The 23,886-nt window shown below is 59.8% G+C and overlaps 2 protein-coding genes and 1 long non-coding RNA gene across 7 annotated transcripts; 1 reads left to right on the top strand and 2 right to left on the bottom strand.

Annotated features, from left to right (window-relative positions):
* Positions 1–3,596: 3,596 nt before the first annotated feature.
* On the top strand, positions 3,597–11,722 carry CCHCR1 (coiled-coil alpha-helical rod protein 1). Its single transcript, XM_075019036.1, has 15 exons — positions 3,597–3,655; positions 4,714–4,756; positions 4,850–4,910; positions 5,335–5,755; positions 6,207–6,290; positions 7,233–7,370; positions 7,713–7,823; positions 8,557–8,642; positions 8,960–9,072; positions 9,513–9,576; positions 9,867–9,934; positions 10,143–10,213; positions 10,391–10,433; positions 10,572–10,673; positions 10,771–11,722. Exons 2-14 carry the CDS (start codon positions 4,723–4,725, stop codon positions 10,646–10,648), a joined length of 1,371 nt encoding a protein of 456 aa, XP_074875137.1. The 5' UTR covers positions 3,597–3,655; positions 4,714–4,722; the 3' UTR covers positions 10,649–10,673; positions 10,771–11,722.
* A 3,775-nt stretch (positions 11,723–15,497) lies between these two features.
* LOC142026186 (uncharacterized) lies at positions 15,498–18,940 on the bottom strand. Of its 5 annotated transcripts, none has more exons than XR_012648785.1 (3): positions 16,888–18,940; positions 16,210–16,835; positions 15,498–15,964 (listed from the first exon to the last, which is right to left on the bottom strand). It is a non-coding gene; the product is annotated as an uncharacterized LOC142026186 (long non-coding RNA). The 5 variants fall into 5 exon arrangements; XR_012648786.1 differs by having other exon boundaries at positions 16,210–16,922; positions 17,027–18,940; XR_012648787.1 differs by having other exon boundaries at positions 16,210–17,188; positions 17,244–18,940.
* A 48-nt stretch (positions 18,941–18,988) lies between these two features.
* Positions 18,989–23,092, bottom strand: ZBTB9 (zinc finger and BTB domain containing 9). The gene is made up of 2 exons (XM_075019029.1): positions 23,076–23,092; positions 18,989–20,771 (listed from the first exon to the last, which is right to left on the bottom strand). Exon 2 carries the CDS (start codon positions 20,753–20,755, stop codon positions 18,989–18,991), a length of 1,767 nt encoding a protein of 588 aa, XP_074875130.1. The 5' UTR covers positions 20,756–20,771; positions 23,076–23,092.
* Between the last annotated feature and the right edge of the window lie 794 nt (positions 23,093–23,886).

The raw sequence follows: 23,886 nt of genomic DNA, 5'->3' as shown, positions 1-23,886 counted from the left end.
ATTTACCCCCTTGGGACTCTCTTTATGCCCCCAGGGACCAGATTTATCCCCTTGGAGTCCAGATTTACCCACTCTGCACTCCCTTTGTGCCCTCAGGGTTCAAATTTACCCCTCAGGGCTCAGATTTGCCCCCTCAGGGCTCCCATTTACCCCCTCAGGACCCCCTTTATGCCCTCAGGGCCTAGATTTAACCCCTCAGGGTACAGATTTACACCCTTGTGATACTGAAAAAGCCGGTCGAAGAAACTCTGTAAGCTTCGATTTTGGAGTTTTAGAAAGCAGGCATTCTTTATCGCAGCGCTGGATGCACGGGGGATCGCTGCACCTATCGTGCACACCGTCTGGCCTAGTTGTGCAGGTTAAGTACATGTTCCACATACATATTCACTAGATTTCCGAGAAATGTTATACATGTTCATTAGTTTTCCAGGAACCTATTAGTATATGCAAATGCCCTTTATGCAGGCGTGTTGAAGGTCTCTGGTGGTCTTCAGGAGTCCTCTCGTGGTCTTCCGTAGTCTCCCTCACTTGTCTGCTACTTGACTCTCTTCAGGTGATTCTGCGCAGTGTGGTCCTTTACATGTTTTGGTACATCTTATCCTAAAGAATGCACATTAGTCCCTTAAAAAAAAATGCTTGTTAGTGCTCTTATTATCTAAGTTTTCATTAGTGATGTAAAACCATACAGCTAGTTTAAGCTAAATTATCTACAAGGACGAGAACAAGGACAGGAGTTCTTACCTTTTCCAGCCCTATCTATCAAGCAAGGCCTCTGCTTGTGCCTTCTCAGCAAGATCATAAATTCATCAAACATTTAATTAAGCTTTGTGATTGCTCATGACTCCCTCCTGCTCATTCTCATTTTCTTGATCTTTCAACTCTTACTATGTCACTCGGAGCCCAGATTTACCCCCCAGCGCTCAGATTTACACCCTCGGGGCTTCCTTTGTGCCCTCAGGGCTCAGATTTACACCCTCAGGGCTCAGATTTACACCCTCAGGGGTCCTATTTACCCCTTCGGGACCCCACTTACCACCCCAGGCCTAGATTTACCCCCTCAGGCCCTGATTTACACCTCCAGGGCCCTGATTTACCTCCTGGCCTGATTTACCCCCTCAGGGCCCAGATTTACCCCTCAGGGCGCAGACTTACACCCTCAGCACCCCCTTTATGCCCTCAGAGCCCAGATTTAACCCCTCAGGGCCCCGATTTACACCCCAGGGCTCAGATTTACACCCTCGGGGCTTCTTTGTGCCCTCAGGGCTCAGATTTACACCCTCAGGACTCCCATTTCCCTCCCTGCGACCCCACTTACCACCCCAGGCCTAGATTTACCCCCTCAGGCCCTGATTTACACCTCTAGGGCCCTGATTTACCTCCTGGCCTGATTTACCCCCTCAGGGCCCAGATTTACCCCTCAGGGCGCAGATTTACACCCTCAGCACCCTCTTTATGCCCTCAGAGCCCAGATTTAACCCCTCAGGGCCCCGATTTACACCCCAGGGCTCAGATTTACACCCTCGGGGCTTCTTTGTGCCCTCAGGGCTCAGATTTACACCCTCAGGACTCCCATTTCCCCCCCTGGGACCCCACTTACCACCCCAGGCCTAGATTTACCCCCTCAGGCCCTGATTTACACCTCCAGGGCCCTGATTTACCTCCTGGCCTGATTTACCCCCTCAGGGCCCAGATTTACCCCTCAGGGCGCAGATTTACACCCTCAGCACCCCCTTTATGCCCTCAGAGCCCAGATTTAACCCCTCAGGGCCCCGATTTACACCCCAGGGCTCAGATTTACACCCTCGGGGCTTCTTTGTGCCCTCAGGGCTCAGATTTACCCCCTCAGGACTCCCATTTCCCCCCCTGCGACCCCACTTACCACCCCAGGCCTAGATTTACCCCCTCAGGCCCTGATTTACACCTCCAGGGCCCTGATTTACCTCCTGGCCTGATTTACCCCCTCAGGGCCCAGATTTACCCCTCAGGGCGCAGATTTACACCCTCAGCACCCCCTTTATGCCCTCAGAGCCCAGATTTAACCCCTCAGGGCCCCGATTTACACCCCAGGGCTCAGATTTACTCCCTCGGGGCTTCTTTGTGCCCTCAGGGCTCAGATTTACACCCTCAGGACTCCCATTACCCCCCCTGCGACCCCACTTACCACCCCAGGCCTAGATTTACCCCCTCAGGCCCTGATTTACACCTCCAGGGCCCTGATTTACCTCCTGGCCTGATTTACCCCCTCAGGGCCCAGATTTACACCCTCAGCACCCCCTTTATGCCCTCAGAGCCCAGATTTAACCCCTCAGGGCCCCGATTTACACCCCAGGGCTCAGATTTACACCCTCGGGGCTTCTTTGTGCCCTCAGGGCTCAGATTTACACCCTCAGGACTCCCATTTCCCCCCCTGCGACCCCACTTACCACCCCAGGCCTAGATTTACCCCCTCAGGCCCTGATTTACACCTCCAGGGCCCTGATTTACCTCCTGGCCTGATTTACCCCCTCAGGGCCCAGATTTACCCCTCAGGGCCCAGATTTACACCCTCAGCACCCCCTTTATGCCCTCAGAGCCCAGATTTAACCCCTCAGGGCCCCGATTTACACCCCAGGGCTCAGATTTACTCCCTCGGGGCTTCTTTGTGCCCTCAGGGCTCAGATTTACACCCTCAGGGCTCAGATTTACACCCTCAGGGGTCCTATTTACCCCTTCGGGACTCCACTTACCACCCCAGGCCTAGATTTACCCCCTCAGGCCCTGATTTACACCTCCAGGGCCCTGATTTACCTCCTGGCCTGATTTGCCCCCTCAGGGCCCAGATTTACCCCTCAGGGCGCAGATTTACCCCTCAGGGCGCAGATTTACACCCTCAGCACCCCCTTTATGCCCTCAGAGCCCAGATTTAACCCCTCAGGGCCCCGATTTACACCCCAGGGCTCAGATTTACACCCTCGGGGCTTCCTTTGTGCCCTCAGGGCTCAGATTTACCCCCTCAGGACTCCCATTTCCCCCCCTGCGACCCCATTTACCACCCCAGGCCTAGATTTACCCCCTCAGGCCCTGATTTACACCTCCAGGGCCCTGATTTACCTCCTGGCCTGATTTACCCCCTCAGGGCCCAGATTTACCCCTCAGGGCGCAGATTTACACCCTCAGCACCCCCTTTATGCCCTCAGAGCCCAGATTTAACCCCTCAGGGCCCCGATTTACACCCCAGGGCTCAGATTTACCCCCTCGGGGCTTCTTTGTGCCCTCAGGGCTCAGATTTACCCCCTCAGGACTCCCATTTCCCCCCCTGCGACCCCACTTACCACCCCAGGCCTCGATTTACCCGCTCAGGGCCCAGATTTACCCCAGGCCCCACCCCTCGAGCTCTGATTGGCGGAGCCTGCGTGAGGGGGCGGGACGAGCCGCGGCGTTCTATGCACCGCCCCCCCCCCACGCCCAGGCGCAGCCTTGCATTGGCCAGCGTGGAGGCGGGACCTGCGCGACGCCGCCTCTCATTGGTTGATGCTTTCCCGCCTCTGGGGGAGGGGGGGCGGGCTCTTCGCTCAGTGCGGCGCGCTGATTGGCTATCCCGGGCGGAGGGGGAGAGCGGCGGCGGCGCGTTTCCGGCGTGCGCCGCGCGGTTGTGAAGGGAGACGGGGCTTTGGTGGTACTGGGGGGTACTGGGGGGTGCTGGGGGGTACTGGGGGGTATTGGGGGGTACTGGGGGGTCCTGGGAGCCCCTGGGACCCCCTGGGACCGTGGGGAGGGGAAAACGAGGGGCCACTGGGAGTGAGGAGGGGGAACTGGGAGACACTGGGGATATGAGGGGGCAGTTACTGGGGGAACTGGGAGGCACTGGGACCTTGAGGGGGGCAGTGGGGACCTGCTGGGAGGATCTGTGTGGGTTGAACTGGGAGCTACTGGGAATATGAGGGAGGGGCTGAGGAGTCACTGGGGGCTAGTGGGAATTACTGGGAGTGTTGGAGTGTACTGGGAATACGAGGGAGGGGGTTACTGGGGCCCCCTGGGACCATGATGGGGGGAATGAGGAGCCACTGGGAGCTATTGGGAATTTTTGGGAGTGTGGGGGGGGGAACTGTGAGTCACTGGGAATATGAAGAGATGGTTACCGGGGGTCACTAGGCATCCTGGGAGCCACTGGGACTATGATGGGGGGAGTGGGGAGCCACTGGGGGCTACTGGGAATTACTGGGAGTGTGTTGGAGTGTACTGGGAGTCACTGGGAATATGAGGGAGGCAGCTACTGGGTGTACTGGGACCCCCTGGGACCACAATGGGGTGAATGGGGGTCTACTGGGAAGGGGGGAGGGGTACTGGGAGTCCCTGGGGCTGGAGGGCCTGTCAGTGAATTGGGAGCCACTGGGGGTTAATGGGGGTGTTGGGGTGGGGGGTGGGACTGGGAGTCACTGGTTCCATGGCAGGTTGGAACTGGGAGTTACTAGGGGTTTACGGGAACCGGGCGGGAACTGGGAGTCACTGGTGGTTACTGGGAGTCATTGAGGCTGGAGGGTACTGGGAATGTGAGGAGAGGTGAACAGGCCCTAACTGGAGGCTACTGGGAGGTACTGGGTCTGGGCATGGGGGGGTTACTTGGAGCTGACTGGGGCCATGGGGTGGTTACTGGGAGGTACCGGGACTAGGAATAGGGAGGTACTGGGCCCATGATGGGGTTACTGGGACTTACTGGGAGTTGCCCCCCGCAAGGTGCTACCAATGGCTGAGAGTCACCCGGAGCCGCCAGGCACTGGTGAGCCCCCGACGCCTGGGTCCCCCCTCCCCGCACCCCCCCCCCCGACACCTGGGTCCCCCCCGGACACCCGGGTCCCTCCCACCCCCCCAGGTCTGAGGGGCCTCGTCCCCCCATCGCACTTCGTGCTCCGCCCCCCCAGTCCCAGCACCAGGTAAGGACCCCCAGTGCTCCCAGTAACCTCCCAGTTACCCTCCCTGTAATCTCCCAGTTTCCCCCTCCAGTGCTCCCAGTAACCCTCCTAATGTTCCCAGTAACCTCCTAGTACCCCTCAGTGCTGCCAGTAGCCATCCCAGTAACCCTCAGTGTTCCCAGTAATCCCCCACTAACCCTCTCCCAGTGCTCCCAGTAACCCTCAGTGCTCCCTGTAATCCCCCAGTCTCCCTTTCCAGTGTTCCCAGTAACACCCCAATGTTCCCAGTAATCCCCCACTAACCTTCCCAGTAGCTCTCAGTGTTCTCTGCAGTCCCCCAGTCTCCCCTTCCAGTGCTCTCAGTAACCCCCCAGTGTTACCAGTAACCCCCCAGTAGCCCTCCCAGTAACCCCCAGAGCCTGGACACCTAGGTCCCCTTTGGCAGGCCCCTGGAGGCGGAGCTTGATGCTGAGAAGAGGCATGGCCAAGCCCTGGAGGCGGAGCTTGATGCTGAGAAGAGGCGTGGCCAAGCCCTGGAGGTGGAGCTTGATGCTGAGAAGAGGCGTGGCCAAGCCCTGGAGGCGGAGCTTGATGCTGAGAAGAGGTGTGGCCAAGCCCTGGAGGCGGAGCTTGATGCTGAGAGGAGGCGTGGCCAAGTCCTGGAGGTGGAGCTTGATGCTGAGAGGAGGCGTGGTCAGACCCTGGAGGCGGAGCTTGATGCTGAGAGGAGGCGTGGTCAGACCCTGGAGGCGGAGCTTGATGCTGAGAGGAGGCGTGGTCAGACCCTGGAGGCGGAGCTTGATGCTGAGAGGAGGCGTGGTCAGACCCAGGGGGTGGAGTCTGATGGGGGGCAGCCCCTGGAGGAGGTGAGCCTGGATGTCTGGGTCCCCTGGGGGCCGTGTCCCCTCCCCTTGGGGACATGGTGGCCCTGTCCCCAGGGTGTCCCCATGGTGGGGGGGGACACGGTGGCCCTGTGCCTTGTCCCCATTGTGTCCCCAGGACATCCCCATGTCCCCTGTCCCTCTGGTGTCCCCAGGGTGTCTCCCTGTCCCCAGGATGTGCCCACAGTGGTGGTGACATGGTGGCCCCGTCCACAGGATGTCCCTGCGGTGTGCCCAGTATGTCCCCTGTCCCTTTGGTGTCCCCAGTGTGTCCCAATGTCCAGTGTCCCCAGAATGTTCCCGTGTCTCTTTGGTGTCCCCAGGTTGTCACCCTGTTCTCATGGTGTCCCCTCTCCCCAGGATGTCCCCGTTCCCACTGTCCCCACGGTGTCCCGATACCCCTGCGGTGTCCCCACACTGTCCCCATTCCTCACAGTGCCAGCCCCAGGTGCTGTTCCAGGCCCGGCTCAGTGCCCTCGGCCACATCCTGACCCTGCAGGAGCGTGAACTGGGCCGTGAGGTGGGGCTGGGGAGGCCACAGGGTGCCCTTAGGGGGGCTTTTGGGGGGCAGAGGGGCATAGGGTGCTCTTGGGGGGCCCTTTGGGGTGCTAGGGGGTGGCTGGGGTGGTGTGAGGTGCCTCTTGGGTGCCAGGGGGGAGCCTGGGGGCTCCTGAGACGATTCAGGGGAGGGGGGCTGGGGTGCTGGGGGGTTCCTGGGATGCTTTGGGGTGCCATAGGGTGCCACTGGGGGGTCTTTTGGGGTGCTGGGGGAGCTCTAGAGTGCTGTAAGGTGTCCCTGGGGAGCAATGGGAGGTCATAGGGTGCCACAGGGGGTCTTGGGGAGCAATGGGGCAACCCAGGGAGTGAGGGGGAGTCCTGGGGTGCTCTGGGGGGGTCCAGGGTATCCCTGAGGTGCTGCGGGGGACAGTGGTGCTTGAGGGGAGGGGGTTCTGGAGGGTCTTGGGGTGCCATAGGGTGCCCTGGGGGAGCTTTTGGGGTGCTGGAGCGGCTTTGGAGTGCCAGAGGGTGTTCTTGGTATGTGATGGGGCGACCCAAGATACTGGGGGAGGCTCTGGGATTTGAGGGGGGTTGGAGCCCCCTGAGGTTCCATAGGGTGCTGTGTGGGATTCTTTTGGGTTGCTGGGGGAACCCTAGGTGCCGTGAAGTGTCCCTGGGGAGCAATGGGGAGGCCCTTCGGTGCCACAGGGTGGGGCAGGGGGACAATGGGGTGACTTGGGGTGCTGGGGGACCCTGGGGTGCCATAGGGTGCCACTGAGGGGGTTTTTGGGTGCCGGGGAGCCCTAGGGTGCTGTGAGGTGCCGCTGGAGAGCAATGGGGGGGCCCTAGGGTGCCACAGAGGGTCCTGGAGGGCAACAGGGCTACGCAGGGACTTGTGGGGTGGGGTCCTGGGGGTGGTGGGGAGGCCCTCAGAGCACCCACACCTCCACCTCTCACCCCCCAGCTGCCCCCCCCCGGGGTGCCCGTGGCAGTGGCCCCCCCCCGGCTGCAGGCACTTCTGGGGCGCTGGCGGGAGAAGGTCTTCGCCCTCCTGGTGCAGCTGCGGGTGCAGGAGGAGGCGCAGCGGGTGCTGCAGGCGCAGGTGGGTGCCTGGACTTCTGGATCCCTCCTGGGGGTGGCACCTGGGTCCCATCTAGGGGGGTTGGGGGGTGCCCAGACACCTGGGTCCCTCCCGGGGGCATTCCTGAGTCCCTTTTAGCGGGGTTGGGGAGTTTCCTGGATGCCTGGGTCCCTTCTGGGGGTCACCTGTTTCCCTTTGGGGGGTCTCCCAAATGCCTGGGTCCCTTCTGGGGGTCACCCATTTCCCTTTGGGGTGCCTCCCGGATGCCTGGGTCCCTTCCAGGGGTTACCTGTTTCCCTTTGGGGGCGTCTCCTGGATGCCTGGGTCCCTCCTGGCACTCTCCCAAACACCTGGGTTCCTCAGGTGGGGACACTGGGGGCGGCGGTGGCAGCGGGGACGCGCCGGGTGACACGGCTGGAGCTGAGTCTGCGCGAGAGGGCGGCCACCGCTGAGCTGCAGCGTCGGGACGCCAAGGTCAGCAGGGACATGGGGGGACACTTGGGATGTATGGGGACCTGCTGGGGACACAGGGGGACACACGTGGGACATATGGGGACCTGCTAGGGACACATGGGACATATGGGGACCTGCTGGGGACACAGTGAAAGATGTGGGACATATGGGGACTTGTTGGGGACACGCGTGGGACCGGCTCGGGAAACGAGGGGACACGTGTGGAACGTATGGGGAGCTGCTGAGGACATGCATGGGCTATATGGGGACGTGCATGGGACATACAGGGACAGATTGGGGAAACAGGGACCTGCTGGGGACATGGAAAGACACGATCAGGACATATGAGGACACACTGGGGACGCGCGTGGGGTAAAGGGGGATCTGCTGGGGACGCGCACGGGACGTGGGGGTCTGCTGGTGACACGGGGGACACACTGGAGATATGTATGGGACATGTGGGGCCATGCTGGGGACATGGGGGTATGCTGGGGACATGGGGACACAGAGGGAGACATGTCCAGGCCATGCTGGGGATGTGCTGGGGACACAGGGATGGATTGGGGGTGGTGTGCGGACACACTGGAGACATCACAGCAGGTCACTTGGGGAGGGGTTGGGGACATGCTGGTGACATCGGTGACCGGTGAGCAGTGTCCCAGTATCAGACCAGGCAGGTGACCCAGAGCGGGGACATGCTGGGGACACGGGATGGCTTGGGGACACGTTGGGGATGTGGTGGCACTTGTCCCAGCGCCTGGCGCAGGAGGTGATGCAGCAGCGGGGACGGGCAGAAGCAGCTGAGGAGGCACTGGGGGGACTGGCCCGGGCGGCTGCCAGGTACTGGGACGGGACTGGGGGGGCACTAAGAGGGCCTGGGGGGGAATTGAGCACCAAGAGGGATGGGGGGGAACAGGGAAGAAACTGCTGGGGGGGGAGTGGGAGGGACTGGGGTGATGCCGGGGGGGACTAGGATAGGGGCTGGGGAAATACTGGGAGGCACTGGGAACACTAGGAGGGAACTGGGAATGAACTGAGAGGCATCTGGGAGATACTGGGATGGGACAGGGATGGGGACACTGGGAGGTCACCAGTGTCCCTGTTTCCACATCACTGCTGGTCCCATCCCTGTGTCATGACTCCCCTGTGGCCCCCAGGCTGGCTGGGGTGGTGACAGCATGCGAGGCTGAGGTGACAGCAGCCACCGGGACCATGGTCACCCTCAGTGCCCGCCTGCGCCGGGCAGGAGAGCGGCTCCGTGTCCTCCAGGGTACAGGGATGGGGAGAGGGACATGGGGTTGGGGACACAGGGAGGGAGACGTGGAGACAGGGGGCACAGAGGTGAGGAGGGGAGGGGGACGTGGGAACGGGAAAGGGGACATGGGGACAGGGAGGGAGACATGGGTATGGGGACACAGGGATGGGGGGGGTAAGGATGGGGACACGGGGAGGGAGATGTGGGGACACGGAGGCACAGGAGTGGGGAGGAGAAGGGGACATGGGGACAGGAAGAGGGACCTGGGAACAGGGAGGGGGACAGGGGGACAGGGATGGAGATACGGGGACAGGGGAGGGACAAGGACACAGGGATGAGGATGTGGGAATGGGGACAGAACAAGGTGTGAGGACAGGAATAGGGTGGCCCCGATGCCACCGTCACCCTTTCTCTGCAGTGGGTGGCCCTGGACTCACTCTGTCCCCTGTTCTCAGGGCTGGTGGCCCCGGCGGTGGCCTTGGACCGGCTGCGGTGGCAGCGGGACCCAGTGGGGGACGAGTGAGTGACGGGAGAGGGGCCCGGATGCCTGGGTCCACTTTGAGGGTGTTGAAGGACACCAGGGGACCCTGAGGGTGGGAGGGAACCCCATGGGTGACATGCCACAAGGGTAGTGTGGGGACACTGGGGGGGATATTTGGACCCTGGGAGTGACTTTGGGTCCCCATGGGTGGCAGGGGACCCCGTCCCTGCTCTTGGGGACTCCAGGGGTGACGTGGTGGCCCTGTCCCCACCCTAATGGCCCTGAACCAGGTGTGGGGCCGGGGATGACATGGTGACACTGTCTCCAGCCCGGTGGCCGAGGTGACAGGCAGCACCCGTCTGCTCGCGGGGACAATGGCCAGGGTCCGGCGCAGCGGTGAGTGGGGATGCGCCGGGGACACGTTGGGCGTGCACTTGGTGGGGAGGACACTGGGCAGGGGACATCGCTGGTGGGACACAAGAGGACACCAGGCAGGTGCCAGGGGACACACTGGGGACACCATGGGGACCCAGTGCCACCCCGTGCCCCTGCGGGTGAGCGGTGGCTGCTGTGTCCCCACGGCGGCCTGTTCCTGTCCCCGCAGCGGTGGCCTCGGGGGTGGCTGAGGAGGTGACACACGGCTGGGTGACAAAGGAGGAGGTGACGTGGGACAAGGTGAGGTGGTCTGGAGACATGGGTGGGGATGTGGGGGACACAGAGAGGGGGCATGGCGGGGCTGGAGACATCGGAGGTGGCACAGGGAAGGGGTGAGAAGGGGGGGCACCGGTCTGGGAGGGCACTTGGGGACAGGGGTGGCTGCTGTCCCTGTGTCACCCCTCATGTCACCCCCAGGCCTCCCCCCATGAGGACAGGATGGGGCATCCCTCCAGCAGAGGTAGGTCCAGCCCGTGTGGCACCTGTGGGTGTTTCCATATCCCCCCTGCTGTCCCCATGTCCCTGTGTCCCTCCCAGTGTCCTGTGATGCGCCTGGGTGCCCCTCAATGTCCCTCCGTGTCCCCTCATGTCCCCCCAGCGGCGCTGAGCTCCCTCGTGACGCAGCTGCAGGCCCTGGGCGCCGCCATCCTCGGGGACGATGGAGACCCCCCCTGACCCCACTGCGGACCCAGGCATCCAGGTTAGTCCCCACCACCACCCTAGCCAGTGGAGAAGGGACCAGTCTGGCCCAGTCTAGCACTGGTGTGACCCACATGTCACCCTGTGTCACTTCCCAGATGTCACTCAGCTCCTGCTCAGGTTAGGGCTAACATAGCTCATGCCGTGTGTCCTGGGGGGACACTGGGGACGCTGGCTTCGCGCCGGAGGAAGGATGAGGGCTCGCATCATCGCCTGGGCAACTCGTTTTGCTCATAGATGCACAAATAAACGAATTAACAAGCTCTAAGTGACGAAACCTCACAACTTGAGTGGTGAATAAGCAAAGTCAAACTACTCCGTGCACAGGGGATTGAGCCCTTGTTTGTTCGTTATATTTCTTAACGAGCTCCTCAAGTTTAATTGACAGAGTATTTTGAGAGATGCAAACGAGCTGTGACATGTTATTGATGTCAGAAGTAGCATCTCTCCTGGACACATCCCAGTGGAGCTACTTGACGTGACTGTTGTGGTGTGAGCAGAGATACTTGTGCATGTCCGTGCCTTGGCAAAGAACGAAAAAACAGATGCTGAGCGGCATCAACCGGGAGAAGAATTGAAGGAAGAGGGATGGTGAAATCCCAAGAGGGATTTATCCCAGATTGAGAGCCGTTGGCTGGGTCCCGGTAATATTTGGCAGGAATTCAGCAAATGACTAGCATTGTGTGGGTTAGAGGAGGGAGAAGGAGAAGATGCCGTGTGCAGTTGTCTTGGAGGAGCGAGGGATATGACTGATGAGTTGGAAGAGGAAAATGAGGAAGTGAAGTCTAAGCACTTAAAAATGCAAATTAGATTGCTCAAGTCAAAACTTCAGCCCCAGATAATTGCCGAAGGTGAAGAGGGCAGGAGGAGGTGGGTGGAAGTGACTTTAGACCCGGTTCAAGTTCATTGTGCTGTGGATGATGATGATTGGGATATCTGGAAACGAGCAGATTTGCGGGTAATAATGAGGATGATTCCTTGCCCTCTTGGCAGCCATAATTAAAGTTGAACAACAGAGCGTGCCCACAGGGGCACAAAACTCATCTCCAATTAATCGATCAGGGGGAGAGACACGGAGGTAACCCAGGAGAAACACCTGTGGAGGGGCTGACACGGATCTGGACAGCCGGACCCAACCACTTCCACCTTAGCCCCGCTAAAGCTCCACCATTAGCATCGAGTCCGGGAGTACTGGATACCACAGGGCCAAATATTCCGAGTCCTTTACGAATTTGGGCCGGGGATGCGCTCTGCATCCCACTGATCATGGGGGGAAAAGCCTGGAGCTAAGAAATCATGAGCTTTAGCTGTTCAGACAGGCTTAAATGGTGTTATTTTCCAAGAATATAATTATTTTCTGGTCCTTCAATGTATGCTAGTAGACTTACCACTCTGCACCCCATGGGATAAAAAACAGGTGAGAACCTCTGCTAAAATAAACAGAATAAAAAAGAGACGGTCTGTCTCCATGCAAAACACAAGGGGAAAATGGGGAAACACTCACAGAGATGATGGGAAATATGTTTGGATAAGGGTCTCTCTCCGAGACAGTTCAGTGAGCTGCCAACTCCCCTTCTAGTGCCCGGGTTTCCCCTCATTAACTTCTTGTCACGGTCCTCTGAGATCTGTGTCAGGAGATGGGGGTGACGCTGTGGGATTTACAGGGATAACGATGGGAACCAGAGGATGCGAGCTCGGGGATAGACCTGAATCCATCAGCGCTTAAACCTAGACCGGGAATCTACGGGAAACCAGTGTCGAGGTTCAGTTTGGTGGAAGCAGTCGCGGCCGCTGCTCCTGCCGCTGAGGATCCAAGTCCTGAGGTGATGGTCATGGTTAATGATTGCCACCTACAGCATTCCTCGCTGAACATTCCTCGTTGGCACAGGAGCCCAAATACCGATGGTAGATAAGGACACCTGCGGAGTTACAAATCTGTTGCCAACTGCTGCTCCTCCACCCCACAACAAGATAGTTAATATTCCACGATACAAATTAACCTTCTGATGTTTATTGTCCTGTTCCTGGGTTGATAAAAGAGCTGGAAGAAGGTTGTCGAGTCTCATCCCCCTCCAGCTCTCTGGTATGACCAGTAAAGAAAATTAATGGCAAGCGGTGACTAACATATAGATGATGTTTTAGTAGGTAGATGCCCAGCAGAAGCTGTGGAATGGGCTGGGGAGGTGATTATACCACACCAACAGTTAATTGAGGTAGAGGAAGGAATGAAATAAGGACCCAGCTGGGAAGTTACGTTTTGGGGAGTCAGATGGAGAGGTGGGAGGAAAATGGCTCTTGCTGAGGTCCTACAAGAAATCCAAGAGTTAACCTGTCCCTAAGAATAAAGGAGTTGCGTGTGTGACAGGGACTTTAGGATTTTGGAGGACACATATTCCAGGATTTCATAGAATAACATGAACACTCTGTAACTTACTCAAGAAAAATGCAGTCTGGGCATGGACTGCACCACATGAAGAGGCCCTGGAGCTTCTAAAGGCCAATATGAATGTGTCATGGGGCCCCTTCCACCCTGTACAGCCCCTCTCACTGCATATCCAGGTGGGAAAGATGGGATATTGGTAGGCCTATGTCAACAGGGACCTCTGAGGAGCTCCAACTCATGGCAGAGGGCTCAGCAGAGTTCCTCAACCTCTGAAGAGGTTCTAGCAGGTTACGAAGGTTTGGGAGCAACCAAACCTTCAACTCAAGGAAGAAGTTTAACGTTCCATGTGCCAATACCTCTTCTTAAACCCCTTCAGTGTTAAGCCACCACCTTTAGGTGTAGCACCTAAGACCACTGTACAGAGGTGGGACTGTATATCCATCACAGGTAGCTTGACCAAGGAGAATAAAGTTGCTGACCCTATGGAGCACATAGCAGCGGCCACTGAATACATGGAGCCTCCATGTTCTCCTACCCAGGATGCTCCTGAACTCAACCTCCACCAACCGCATGGCGTCTGACTGATGGGAGCGCTCATAAAACACTAGGTGAACGGCAAGGAATGGCTGCTGCTGGATCTGTGGCTGATGGGCTTGTGGTAATGGAGCAAGTAGAAGGTTCTGCTCAACCAGCAGACAAGTATTAGCTCTTAGAAATGGCATATGGACCACATACGTATGGACCATATATGTATGGGCTGGTGCTACGCAATGGCGGGGAGATTGGGCAAAACGCAACTGGCAGATGGGGAATGGAGACGTATTGAGAAGAAAATATTGGGAACAAAGATACCACATCACCATCTCCTGTCCTGCTATAAGGCATGGAGCCGCACACCAAAAAAATACGACTGGGGTGGCCAGATGGACTGATAGGAGCGACCACCAGTAGAAACGTGGCAGGATTTTCTTCTAGCTTGAGTATTGGATGGCCGAATGGCTCCACAAATGGTGGGGGGACACGGACCTGTATCGTCATGTGGCAGGACCATGTTGGCCAAGCTCTAAGCCACAAGTGGTCCCACCAGTGACCACTTGTGGATTTGGTAATGGGAGGAGGAGTTGTCAAAAGTCACTTGGGAAGGGCAAGTCCTTTGGGACACTTGGTCAGTTGACTCAATCTCCCCCATGACACCAACCTCTGAAGGATGGACATTTACAACCGGAGTTGAAAGAGTAACGAGTTTGGGTAACGTTTTACCCACCAGGCACCACGGCAGGATTAAACCGATGGTTTGGTGTGTACCCGACACCGCAGGACATAATGGCTGACCTTTTAAAAATAGGAGAGAAACGGTGGCTTGAGCATGGAGTTAAGCGGACTTTGAAACCCTACCAAGCTCTGAGGAATGGAGCGGTGGAAAGCTGGAAGGGGTTGATTAACCAACAACTCAAATGGCAAAACAATGACACTAATTAGGTGAGGAGCTTATGGGAGGCCATACAAGTGTTGAACTCACAGCAGACTCCTACGGGTAGTCCACTATAGAGAGGTTCATGTGCTGACCCAACACCAGCAGGATGCTTTGACCACCTCCAGGCATCCAGGAGAGTGGGCAAGGAATCAAGACCCATCCCTTGGGAAATGCTGGGTGGGAAAACGCGCTTTTGAGGGAAAGGAATATGGGAAATGGTGGGAGCGAGATAACTCATTCCTGAGATTTGCATGCAACCCAAAACCTTGGTCGTCTTTCTCCCTCCCTAGGAACCATTGACCTCTTGGATGAGTAAGTGGAAAGCTGTTGTTGAACCTTCATCCTATGGAGAGTATCCACCTAGAAAGTGTAGCGAGTGTTCCCGGGAGCTTTGTTAACACCCGGTGAGGTGTTAACACCCAGAGAAGATGTGGAGAACATCTAAAAAGACAAGAATCTTCACATGATGGACAATCCAAACCCTTCCATGGGGAAATGTGTCATTCCCTCACAGGAATCTTGATGGATAATTAGGGAAACCGAATTAGTTGGTCATCACGTCCCTCCACTGTAACGTGGACACGAAGACCCAATATACCCAGAACCCACCGGTGGGGCAGCAGGAACCGAGGTGTCCACCCACCCACACGCACCCACCTTTTGTATAGGTGTCAGTAGGGTGTGTCCAGGAATGGGGACCAGTTTGGCACTGGTGGGACCCCCACATCACCCCAGAGGTGACATTCCCATCCCACTTTGGCACTAGTGGGACCCCCATGTCACTTCTCAGGTGGCAGTGCCACCCCAGTTTGCACCAGTCTGGCACTGGTGGGACCCCACATCCCCATGTGTCACCCTGTAGATGACAGTGTCACCCCAGTTTGGCACTGGTGGGACCCCCACGTCACCCTGTGTCACCTCCCAGGTGGCAGCACCAGTTCGGCCCAGTCACTTACTGCTTCTCTCCATCCCAATGACCCAACACTTTATTTCTTTTTACAGCTTTGACCCTTTTTTGCACCGTTTCAGCCCATTAAACCCCATGGAGTGACATCACCGGTGGCACCGTGTCCTGTTGGGGGTGGCACTTGGGGACACGAGTGTCCCTGCAGTATTGGGGGCGGGGGGATCTCCCCAAGGACAGGAGGGTCCTGGGGGGGACACTGGGGTCCCGGCGTGGCTGCGGCGGGCAGAAGGACCCGGGAGCGCCCGTTCCCGTTGCCATGGTCACCCGTTGCCACGGCGACCCGGCCGGGCCGCAGTGCGGTCGCTACGGCAACGCCCCTCCCACTCCACGCACCGCCATTGGCTACCGCGCTCCCGCTCTGCGTGCACTGATTGGCGGGTGAAGAAGCGGAAGTAAGATGAGGGCTGGGATCGGAACGTGAGCTGAGGGTGGCCTTAACTGGGAGCTGGGCCCAAACCAGTACAGGGCCTGAACTGGGAACAGGCCACAGACCAGTACAGGGCCTGAACTGGGAGCTGGGCCCAAACCAGTACAGGGCCTGAACTGGGAGCTGACCCCAAACCAGTACAGGGCCTGAACTGGGAGCTGACCCCAAACCAGTACAGGGCCTGAACTGGGAGCTGGGCCCAAACCAGTACAGGGCCTGAACTGGGAGCTGACCCCAAACCAGTACAGGGCCTGAACTGGGAGCTGACCCCAAACCAGTACAGGGCCTGAACTGGGAACTGGCCTTATCTGGGAGTTGGCCCTAAACCAGTACAGGGCCTGAACTGGGAACTGGGCCCAAACCAGTACAGGGCCTGAACTAGGAACTGGCCTTAACTATGAGCTGGCCCAAACCAGTACAGGGCCTGAACTGGGAACTGGAACCAAACCAGTACAGGGCCTGAACTGGGAACTGGAACCAAACCAGTACAGGGCCTGAACTGGGAGCTGGGCCCAAACCAGTACAGGGCCTGAACTGGGAGCCAGCCCCAAACCAGTACAGGGCCTGAACTGGGAGCTGACCCCAAACCAGTACAGGGCCTGAACTGGGAACTGGCCTTATCTGGGAGTTGGCCCTAAACCAGTACAGGGCCTGAACTGGGAACTGGGCCCAAACCAGTACAGGGCCTGAACTAGGAACTGGCCTTAACTATGAGCTGGCCCAAACCAGTACAGGGCCTGAACTGGGAACTGGAACCAAACCAGTACAGGGCCTGAACTGGGAACTGGAACCAAACCAGTACAGGGCCTGAACTGGGAACTGGAACCAAACCAGTACAGGGCCTGAACTGGGAGCTGGGCCCAAACCAGTACAGGGCCTGAACTGGGAGCTGACCCCAAACCAGTACAGGGCCTGAACTAGGAACTGGCCTTAACTGGGAGCTGGCCCTAAACCAGTACACAACCTGAACTGGGAGCTGGCCCCAAACCAGTACAGGGCCTGAACTAGGAACTGGCCTTAAGTGGGAGCTGGCCCTAAACCAGTACAGGGCCTGAACTAGGAACTGGCCTTAAGTGGGAGCTGGCCCCAAACCAGTATAGAACCTGAACTGGGAGCCAGCCCCAAACCAGTACAGGGCCTGAACCAGTACAGCCTGAACTGGAATGAGAGCCCTAAACTGGGACCAGAGCTTGAACTGGGACCAGAACTCAAACTGGGATGAGAGTCCTACACTGGGAACAGAGCCCTAAACTGGGACGAGAGCCCTGAACTGGGACCAGAGCCCTAAACTGGAACCAGAGCTCAAACTGGGATGAGAGCCTGAACTGGGACCAGTGCTCAAACTGGGACCAGAACTCAAACTGGAACCAGAGCCCTGAACTGGGACCAGAGCCTGAACTGGGATGACAGCCCTAAACTGGGACCAGAGCTCGAACTGGGATGAGAGCCCTGAACTGGGACCAGAGCCTGAACTGGGACAAGAGCCCTGAACTGGGACGAGAGCCCTGAACTGCGACAAGAGCGCTAAACTGGGACCAGAGCTTGAACTGGGACCAGAACTCGAACTGGGATGAGAGTCCTAAACAGAGTCCTAAACTGGGAACAGAGTCCTAAACTGGGAACAGAGCCCTAAACTGGGACGAGAGCCTGAACTGGGACAAGAGCCCTAAACGGACCAGAGCTCAAACTGGGATGAGAGCCCTGAACTGGGATGAGAGCCCTGAACTGGGATGAGAGCCCTGAACTGGGACCAGAGGCTGAACTGGGACGACAGCCCTAAACTGGGATCAGAGCCCTAAATTGGGACCAGAGCTCGAACTGGGATGGGAGCCCTATACTGGGACGAGAGCCCTAAACTGGGACCCGAGCCCTGAACTGGGATGAGAGCCCTGAACTGGGACAAGAGCCCTAAACCGGGATGACAGTCCTGAACTGGGACCAGAGCCTGAACTGGGATGAGAGCCTGAACTGGGACGAGAGCCCTGAACTGGGACCAGAGCTCGAACTGGGATGAGAGCCCTAAACTGGGACAAGAGCCTGAACTGGGATGAGAACCTGAACTGGAATGAGAGCCCTGAACTGTGACAAGAGCCCTGAACTGTTATGAGAGCCCTAAAGTGGGACCCGAGCCCTAAACTGGGACGAGAGCCTGAACTGGGGCAAGAGTCCTAAACTGGGACCAGAGCTCAAACTGGGATGAGACCTGAACTGGGAGGAGAGCCCTAAACTGGGACCAGAGGTCGAACTCGGATGAGAGCCTGAACTGGGACCAGTGCTCAAACTGGGACCAGAACTCAAACTGGAACCAGAGCCTGAACTGGGATGAGAGCCCTAAATTGGGACCAGAGCTTGAACTGGGACCAGAGCTTGAACTGGGATGAGAGCCTGAACTGGGATGAGAGCCCTGAACTGGGACCAGAGCCTGAACTGGGATGAGAGCCTGAATTGGGACAAAAGCCCTGAACTGGGACGAGAGCCCTAAACTGGGACAAGAGCCTGAACTGGGACCAGAACTCAAACTGGGATGACAGCCCTAAACTGGGACGACAGCCCTAAACTGGGACTAGAGCCTGAGCTGGAATGAGAGCCCTAAACTGGGACCAGAGCTCGAACTGGGATGAGAGCCCTAAACTGGGACAAGAGCCTGAACTGGGATGAGAACCTGAACTGGAATGAGAGCCCTGAACTGTGACAAGAGCCCTGAACTGGGACGAGAGCCTGAACTGGGGCAAGAGTCCTAAACTGGGACCAGAGCTCAAACTGGGATGAGACCTGAACTGGGAGGAGAGCCCTAAACTGGGACCAGAGCTCGAACTGGGATGAGAGCCCTATACTGGGACAAGAGCCCTGAACTGGGAGGAGAGCCCTGAACTGGAACCAGAGCCTGAACTGGGATGAGAGCCCTGAACTGGGACGAGAGCCCTGAACTGGGACCAGAACTCGAACTGGAACCAGAGCCCTAAACTGCGTCCAGAGCCTGAACTGGGATGAGAGCCCTAAACTGGGACCAGTGCCTGAACTGCGCCAGACCCTAAACCATTCCCCACCCCTTTTCCCCCCCTCCCTCACTCGCAGGCCCAGCACCCCCCTCCCCACCGAGCCCCCTGACAGAGCGGCCGATGTTTGGCCAAACCGCTCCGTAGGCGGAAGCGCCGGCCGCAGCGCTCGCAGGCTCGCCCAGCTCCGTCGTGGGTCTTCATGTGCTCCGTCAAGTGATGCTTCAACTTGAAACGCTTGTGACAGGCGGCGCAGGCGAAGGGACGCAGGCTGAAGGTCAGCATGATGTGCCGATCCCGCTTGGGTTTGACGGCGAACCGTTTACCGCACAAGCAACCGAAACGTTTGCCGTCGGGAGCCGCTCCCAGCTTCACCGGAGCGTGAAGGGCTTGACCTCGGCCCAGGATCTCGTTCCCGTGAAGGTCCACCGGTTTCCAAGATGGTTGCGGGAAGACGGCCGCTCCTCCGGTTGTCACCATCGTGCCGCCGGTTGTCACCGTCGTCCCGCCGCCGCCCGCCGGGATGACGTAGCTCACCTCCGCCGGCGCAAAACCGCCCACCAACTCGGTCGCTGGCAGGAGGTCCTCAACGGCGCCGGCGTCGCCCACCTCCTGCTTGATGTAGAAGATCTTGGGGGGCTCGTGGGTATCGCCAGGTGCCCCATCTTCCTCCTCCTCCTCCTCCAGCACGATCTGGAGGGCATCGGTGGGGCGGCGGCGGCGGCGGTGGCCACCCTCTTCCTCCTCCTCTTCTTCTTCTTCCTCCTCCTCCTCCTCCACGCAGATCTTGAGGACCTCCTCACCGGCATCCTTCAGGAGGGAGCTCAGGGACGACGTCGCCGCTGGCGCCACGTCAGCGGCCACACGGATTTTGAGAACCTCCTCGCCCCCCTCCTTGGTGAAAGATGGCGTCGCCGCATCACCGCCGCGGGTGGCCCATGAAGAGCCATCGCCACCACGCACGGGCCATGATGATGATGATGAAGATCCGTCACCAGCACGGGTGGACCACGAGGATGTTCCATCACCACCGCGGGCGGGACACGATGAGCCGTCGCCGCCACGCATGGTCCACGAGGCCGATGAAGACCCATCGCCACCACGGGTGGGCCATGATGATGCTCCGTCACCACCGCGGGTGGGACATGATGACCCATCTCCACCACGGGTGGTCCACGATGATCCTCCGTCTCCACCGTGGGTGGTACACGAAGACCCATCACCACGGGTGGTCCACGATGACGCTCCATCTCCACCATGGGTGGTACACAGAGACCCATCTCCACCACGGGTGGTCCAGGATGATGATGAAGACCCATCTCCACCATGGGTGATACATGAAGACCCATCTCCACTACGGGTGGTCCATGATGATGAAGCCTCACCGCCGCGGCCGCTTGACAACGACGATGACGTCGCCTCGCTGCTCCGCCCAGCCCACCGGCACGCCCCACCCTCCAACTCCCTCAGGATCTCCGAGCACTGATCTACCACGTGCCACATCTGGAGACCGCTGGCCACCAAGAGGTGACCAGGCAGGGCCTCCAACAGCAATGTCAAGCGCCCCGAGTAGATGAGGTGCAGGAGCCCCTCGAAGGCGTCAGGGTCGATGGCGGGGGGCAGCAGCAGGCGCCCCCCATCCTGTAGAAGAAGCTTGTCGTGGAAGAAAGGGGATGCGGCAGCCAAGACGCTCTTGTGGGCTGGGAAGATCCGGCCTCCCACGTGGACGGCCACGTCGCAGAACTTCCCCTCCAGCCGCAGGCGATTGAGGGAGTCCAGCAACGCCGCCGCGTGCTGGGGAAAGGAGATCTGCACCCGGCCCCCCTCCGCCGCCATCTTCCCCGCGATGAGCCTGTGGAGACAGGTCTGTCACACGGGGCAGGGGGCACCCGGTTGCCCCCTTGGGTGCTCTGTTGCCCCATGAACTGTTCTACTGCCCCAGGGGGTGCCCTGTGGCCCCCTTGGGTGCCCAGTTGCCCACTTGGGTGCCCTGTTGACCCATGAACTGTTCTACTGCCCCAGGGGGTGCCCTGTGGCCCCCTTGGGTGCCCAGTTGCCCCTTCAGGCACCCTGTTGCCCCCCAGGGTGTCTTGTTGCCCCATGAGGTGCCTTGTTGTCTCATGAACTGTTCCACTGCCCCATGGGGTGCCCTGTTGCCCCATGGGCCACCCTGTTGCCCAATGAATGTTCTACTGACGCATGGGGTGGTTTAGGACCCCCTTGGGTGCCCTGTTGCCCCCTTGGGCACTCTGTTGCCCATTGAACTGTTCTACTGCCCCGGGGGGTGTGCAGTTGCCCCCTCGAGCACCCTGTTGCCCCATGGGGTGGCCTGTTGCCCCCTGAACTGTTCTGCTGCCCCGTGGGGTGCCCACCTGCCCACTTGGGTGCCCTGTTGCCCCCTCAGCCACCCTGTTGCCCCCCAGGGTGTCTTGTTGCCCTGTGAGGTGCCTTGTTGCCCCATAAACTGTTCTACTGCCCCATGGGGTGCTTTAGGGCACCCTTGGGTGCCCCTTTGCTCCCTCAGGTACCCTGTTGCCCCACAGGGTGCCCTGTTGACCCATGAACTGCTCTACTGCCCCGTGAGGTGTCCTGTAGCCCCCTTGGGTGCTCTGTTGCCCCATTAACTGTTCTGTTGCCCCATGGGATGCCCTGTTACCCCCTGAGGTACCCTGTTGCCCCATGAACTGTTCTACTGCCCCGTGGGGTGTGCAGTTGCCCCCTCGAGCACCCTGTTGCCCCATGGGGTGGCCTGTTGCCCCCTGAACTGTTCTACTGACCCATGGGGTGCCCTATTGCCCACTTGGGTGCCTGTTGCCCTCTCGGGCCCTCTGTTACCCCACAGGGTGTCTTGTTGCCCCATGGAGTGCCCTGTTGCCCCATGAACGTTCTACTGAACCACGGATTGCGTTGTTGCCCCGTTGGGCATCCTCTTGCCCCACGAACTGTTCTACTGCCCCATGGGATGCCCAGTTGCCCGCTTGGGTGCCTGGTTGCCCCCTCGACCACCCTGTTGCCCCCCCAGGGTGTCTTGTTGCCCCATGGGGTGTTCTGTTGCCCCCCCGGCGTGCCCTGTTGCCCCATGAACTCTTCTACTGCCCCATAGGGTGCCCAGTTGCCCACTTGGGTGCCCTGTTGCCCCATGAACTGTTCTACTGACCCATGGGGTGCCCTATTGCCCACTTGGGTGCCCTGTTGTCCTCTCGGGCACTCTGTTGCCCCACGAGGTGCCCTGTTGCCCCATGGAGTGCCCTGTTGCCCCATGAACGTTCTACTGAACCATGGATTGCGTTGTTGCCCCGTTGGGCATCCTCTTGCCCCACGACCTGTTCTACTGCCCCATGGGATGCCCAGTTGCCCGCTTGGGTGCCTGGTTGCCCCCTCGACCACCCTGTTGCCCCCCCAAGGTGTCTTGTTGCCCCTTGGGGTTCCCTGTTGCCCCCTGGGGTGCCCTGTTGCCCCACGACCTGTTCTACTGCCCCATGGGATGCCCAGTTGCCCGCTTGGGTGCCTGGTTGCCCCCTCGACCACCCTGTTGCCCCCCCAGGGTGTCTTGTTGCCCCATGGGGTTCCCTGTTGCCCCCTGGGGTGCCCTGTTGCCCCACGAACTGTTCTACTGCCCCATGGGGTGCCCAGCTGTCCACTTGGGTGCCCGGTTGCCCCCTCGGCCACCCTGTTTCCCCCCCAGGGTGTCTTGTTGCCCCATGGGGTGTCCTGTTGCCCCCCCGGGGTGCCCTGCTGCCCCATGAACTCTTCTACTGCCCCATAGGGTGCCCAGTTGCCCACTTGGGTGCCTGGTTGACCCCTTGGGTGCCCTGTTGCCCCTTAAATGTTCTCCTGCCCCATGGGGTGCCCGGTTGCCCACTTGGGTGCCCGGTTGCCCCCTCGGCCACCCTGTTGCCCCCCCCGGGTGTCTCGTAGCCCCCCTTGGGTGCCCGGTTGCCCCCCCGGCACCCTGCTGCCCCGCGGGGTGCCCCATCACCCCCCTGGGTGCCCCGTGGGGTGCCCCCTTGCCCCGGGGGGGGCACCTATACCCCTGGGGCCGCCCCGCCCCCTCGCTCCTGCCCCCTCCCCCCCCCCCGGCCGCGGCACCGGGACCCACCGGGACCGCCCCACCCCCACCCCGGTGCAGTCACGTGACCGCGCGCCCCGCGCTCACCCCCGGCCGCCGGCGGCTCCGAGCGGTGACGTACCCCGGGGAAGTCCCGCCCCCTCCTGCGGGCGGAGCGGTGACGCGCCCCGGGGAAGCCCCGCCCCCTCCGCGAAGGTTCTCTCCCCCAAGCCCCGCCCGCCGCAGCCCCGCCCCCTTCCCTGCCGCGAGAAGCCACGCCCGCTTTCAGGCCCCGCCCACCCCGCGCAGAGAGAGGCCCGCCCCGCCCCCTCCCGAGCCGCCCCCAACCCCGGGAGGCCCCGCCCCCTCCTGCGCCCCGCCTTCTCCACCACCCGCAATCCCCGCCCCCTAAGCCCCTCCCCCTCCAAGCCCCTCCCTTTCTCAATACCCGCCCAACCCCGGCGAGTCCCCGCCCCCTCCCTCCCCTTAACTAAACCCCGGCAAACCACGCCCCTCTCCCTAAAGCCCCTCCCACCTCCTAGGCAGCCCCGCCCCCTCCCACACCTTTACTAAACCCCGGCAAACCACCCACCCCTCCCCTTACGCCCCTCCCACGCCCCCACTTAGCCCCGCCTCCTCCCACACCTGCCCTTCACTAAACCCGGCAAACGGCGCCCTCCCCCTAAAGCCCCTCCCACCCCCAGCCAGCCCCGCCCCTGCCACTCCTTTACTAAACCCCGGCAAACCGCGCCCCCTCCCCCTAAAGCCCCTCCCACCTCCCAGCCAGCCCCGCCCCCTCCCACTCCTTTACTAAACCCCGGCAAACCACGCCCCCTCCCCTCTAAAGCCCCTCCCACGCCCCCACTCAGCCCCGCCTCCTCCCACACCTGCCCTTTACTAAATCCCTCAAACCACGCCC

This window comes from Buteo buteo, chromosome 32 (genome assembly GCF_964188355.1).
Source record: "Buteo buteo chromosome 32, bButBut1.hap1.1, whole genome shotgun sequence".
Taxonomy (NCBI): Eukaryota; Metazoa; Chordata; class Aves; order Accipitriformes; family Accipitridae; genus Buteo; species Buteo buteo.
The sequence above is the reverse complement of the archived record's forward strand: the minus strand, read 5'-3'. Positions and strand labels throughout refer to the sequence as shown.

Bases quoted from the DNA above. Each gene is read 5' to 3' on its own strand.
- CCHCR1 (XM_075019036.1), top strand. From the start codon at position 4,723: ATGGCTGAGAGTCACCCGGAGCCGCCAGGCACTG. The intron at 8,643-8,959 runs GTACTGGGACGG...TGTGGCCCCCAG, and splicing joins CTGGCCCGGGCGGCTGCCAG to GCTGGCTGGGGTGGTGACAG. The intron at 9,073-9,512 runs GTACAGGGATGG...CCCTGTTCTCAG, and splicing joins GCGGCTCCGTGTCCTCCAGG to GGCTGGTGGCCCCGGCGGTG.
- ZBTB9 (XM_075019029.1), bottom strand. From the start codon at position 20,755: ATGGCGGCGGAGGGGGGCCGGGTGCAGATCTCCTTTCCCCAGCACGCG.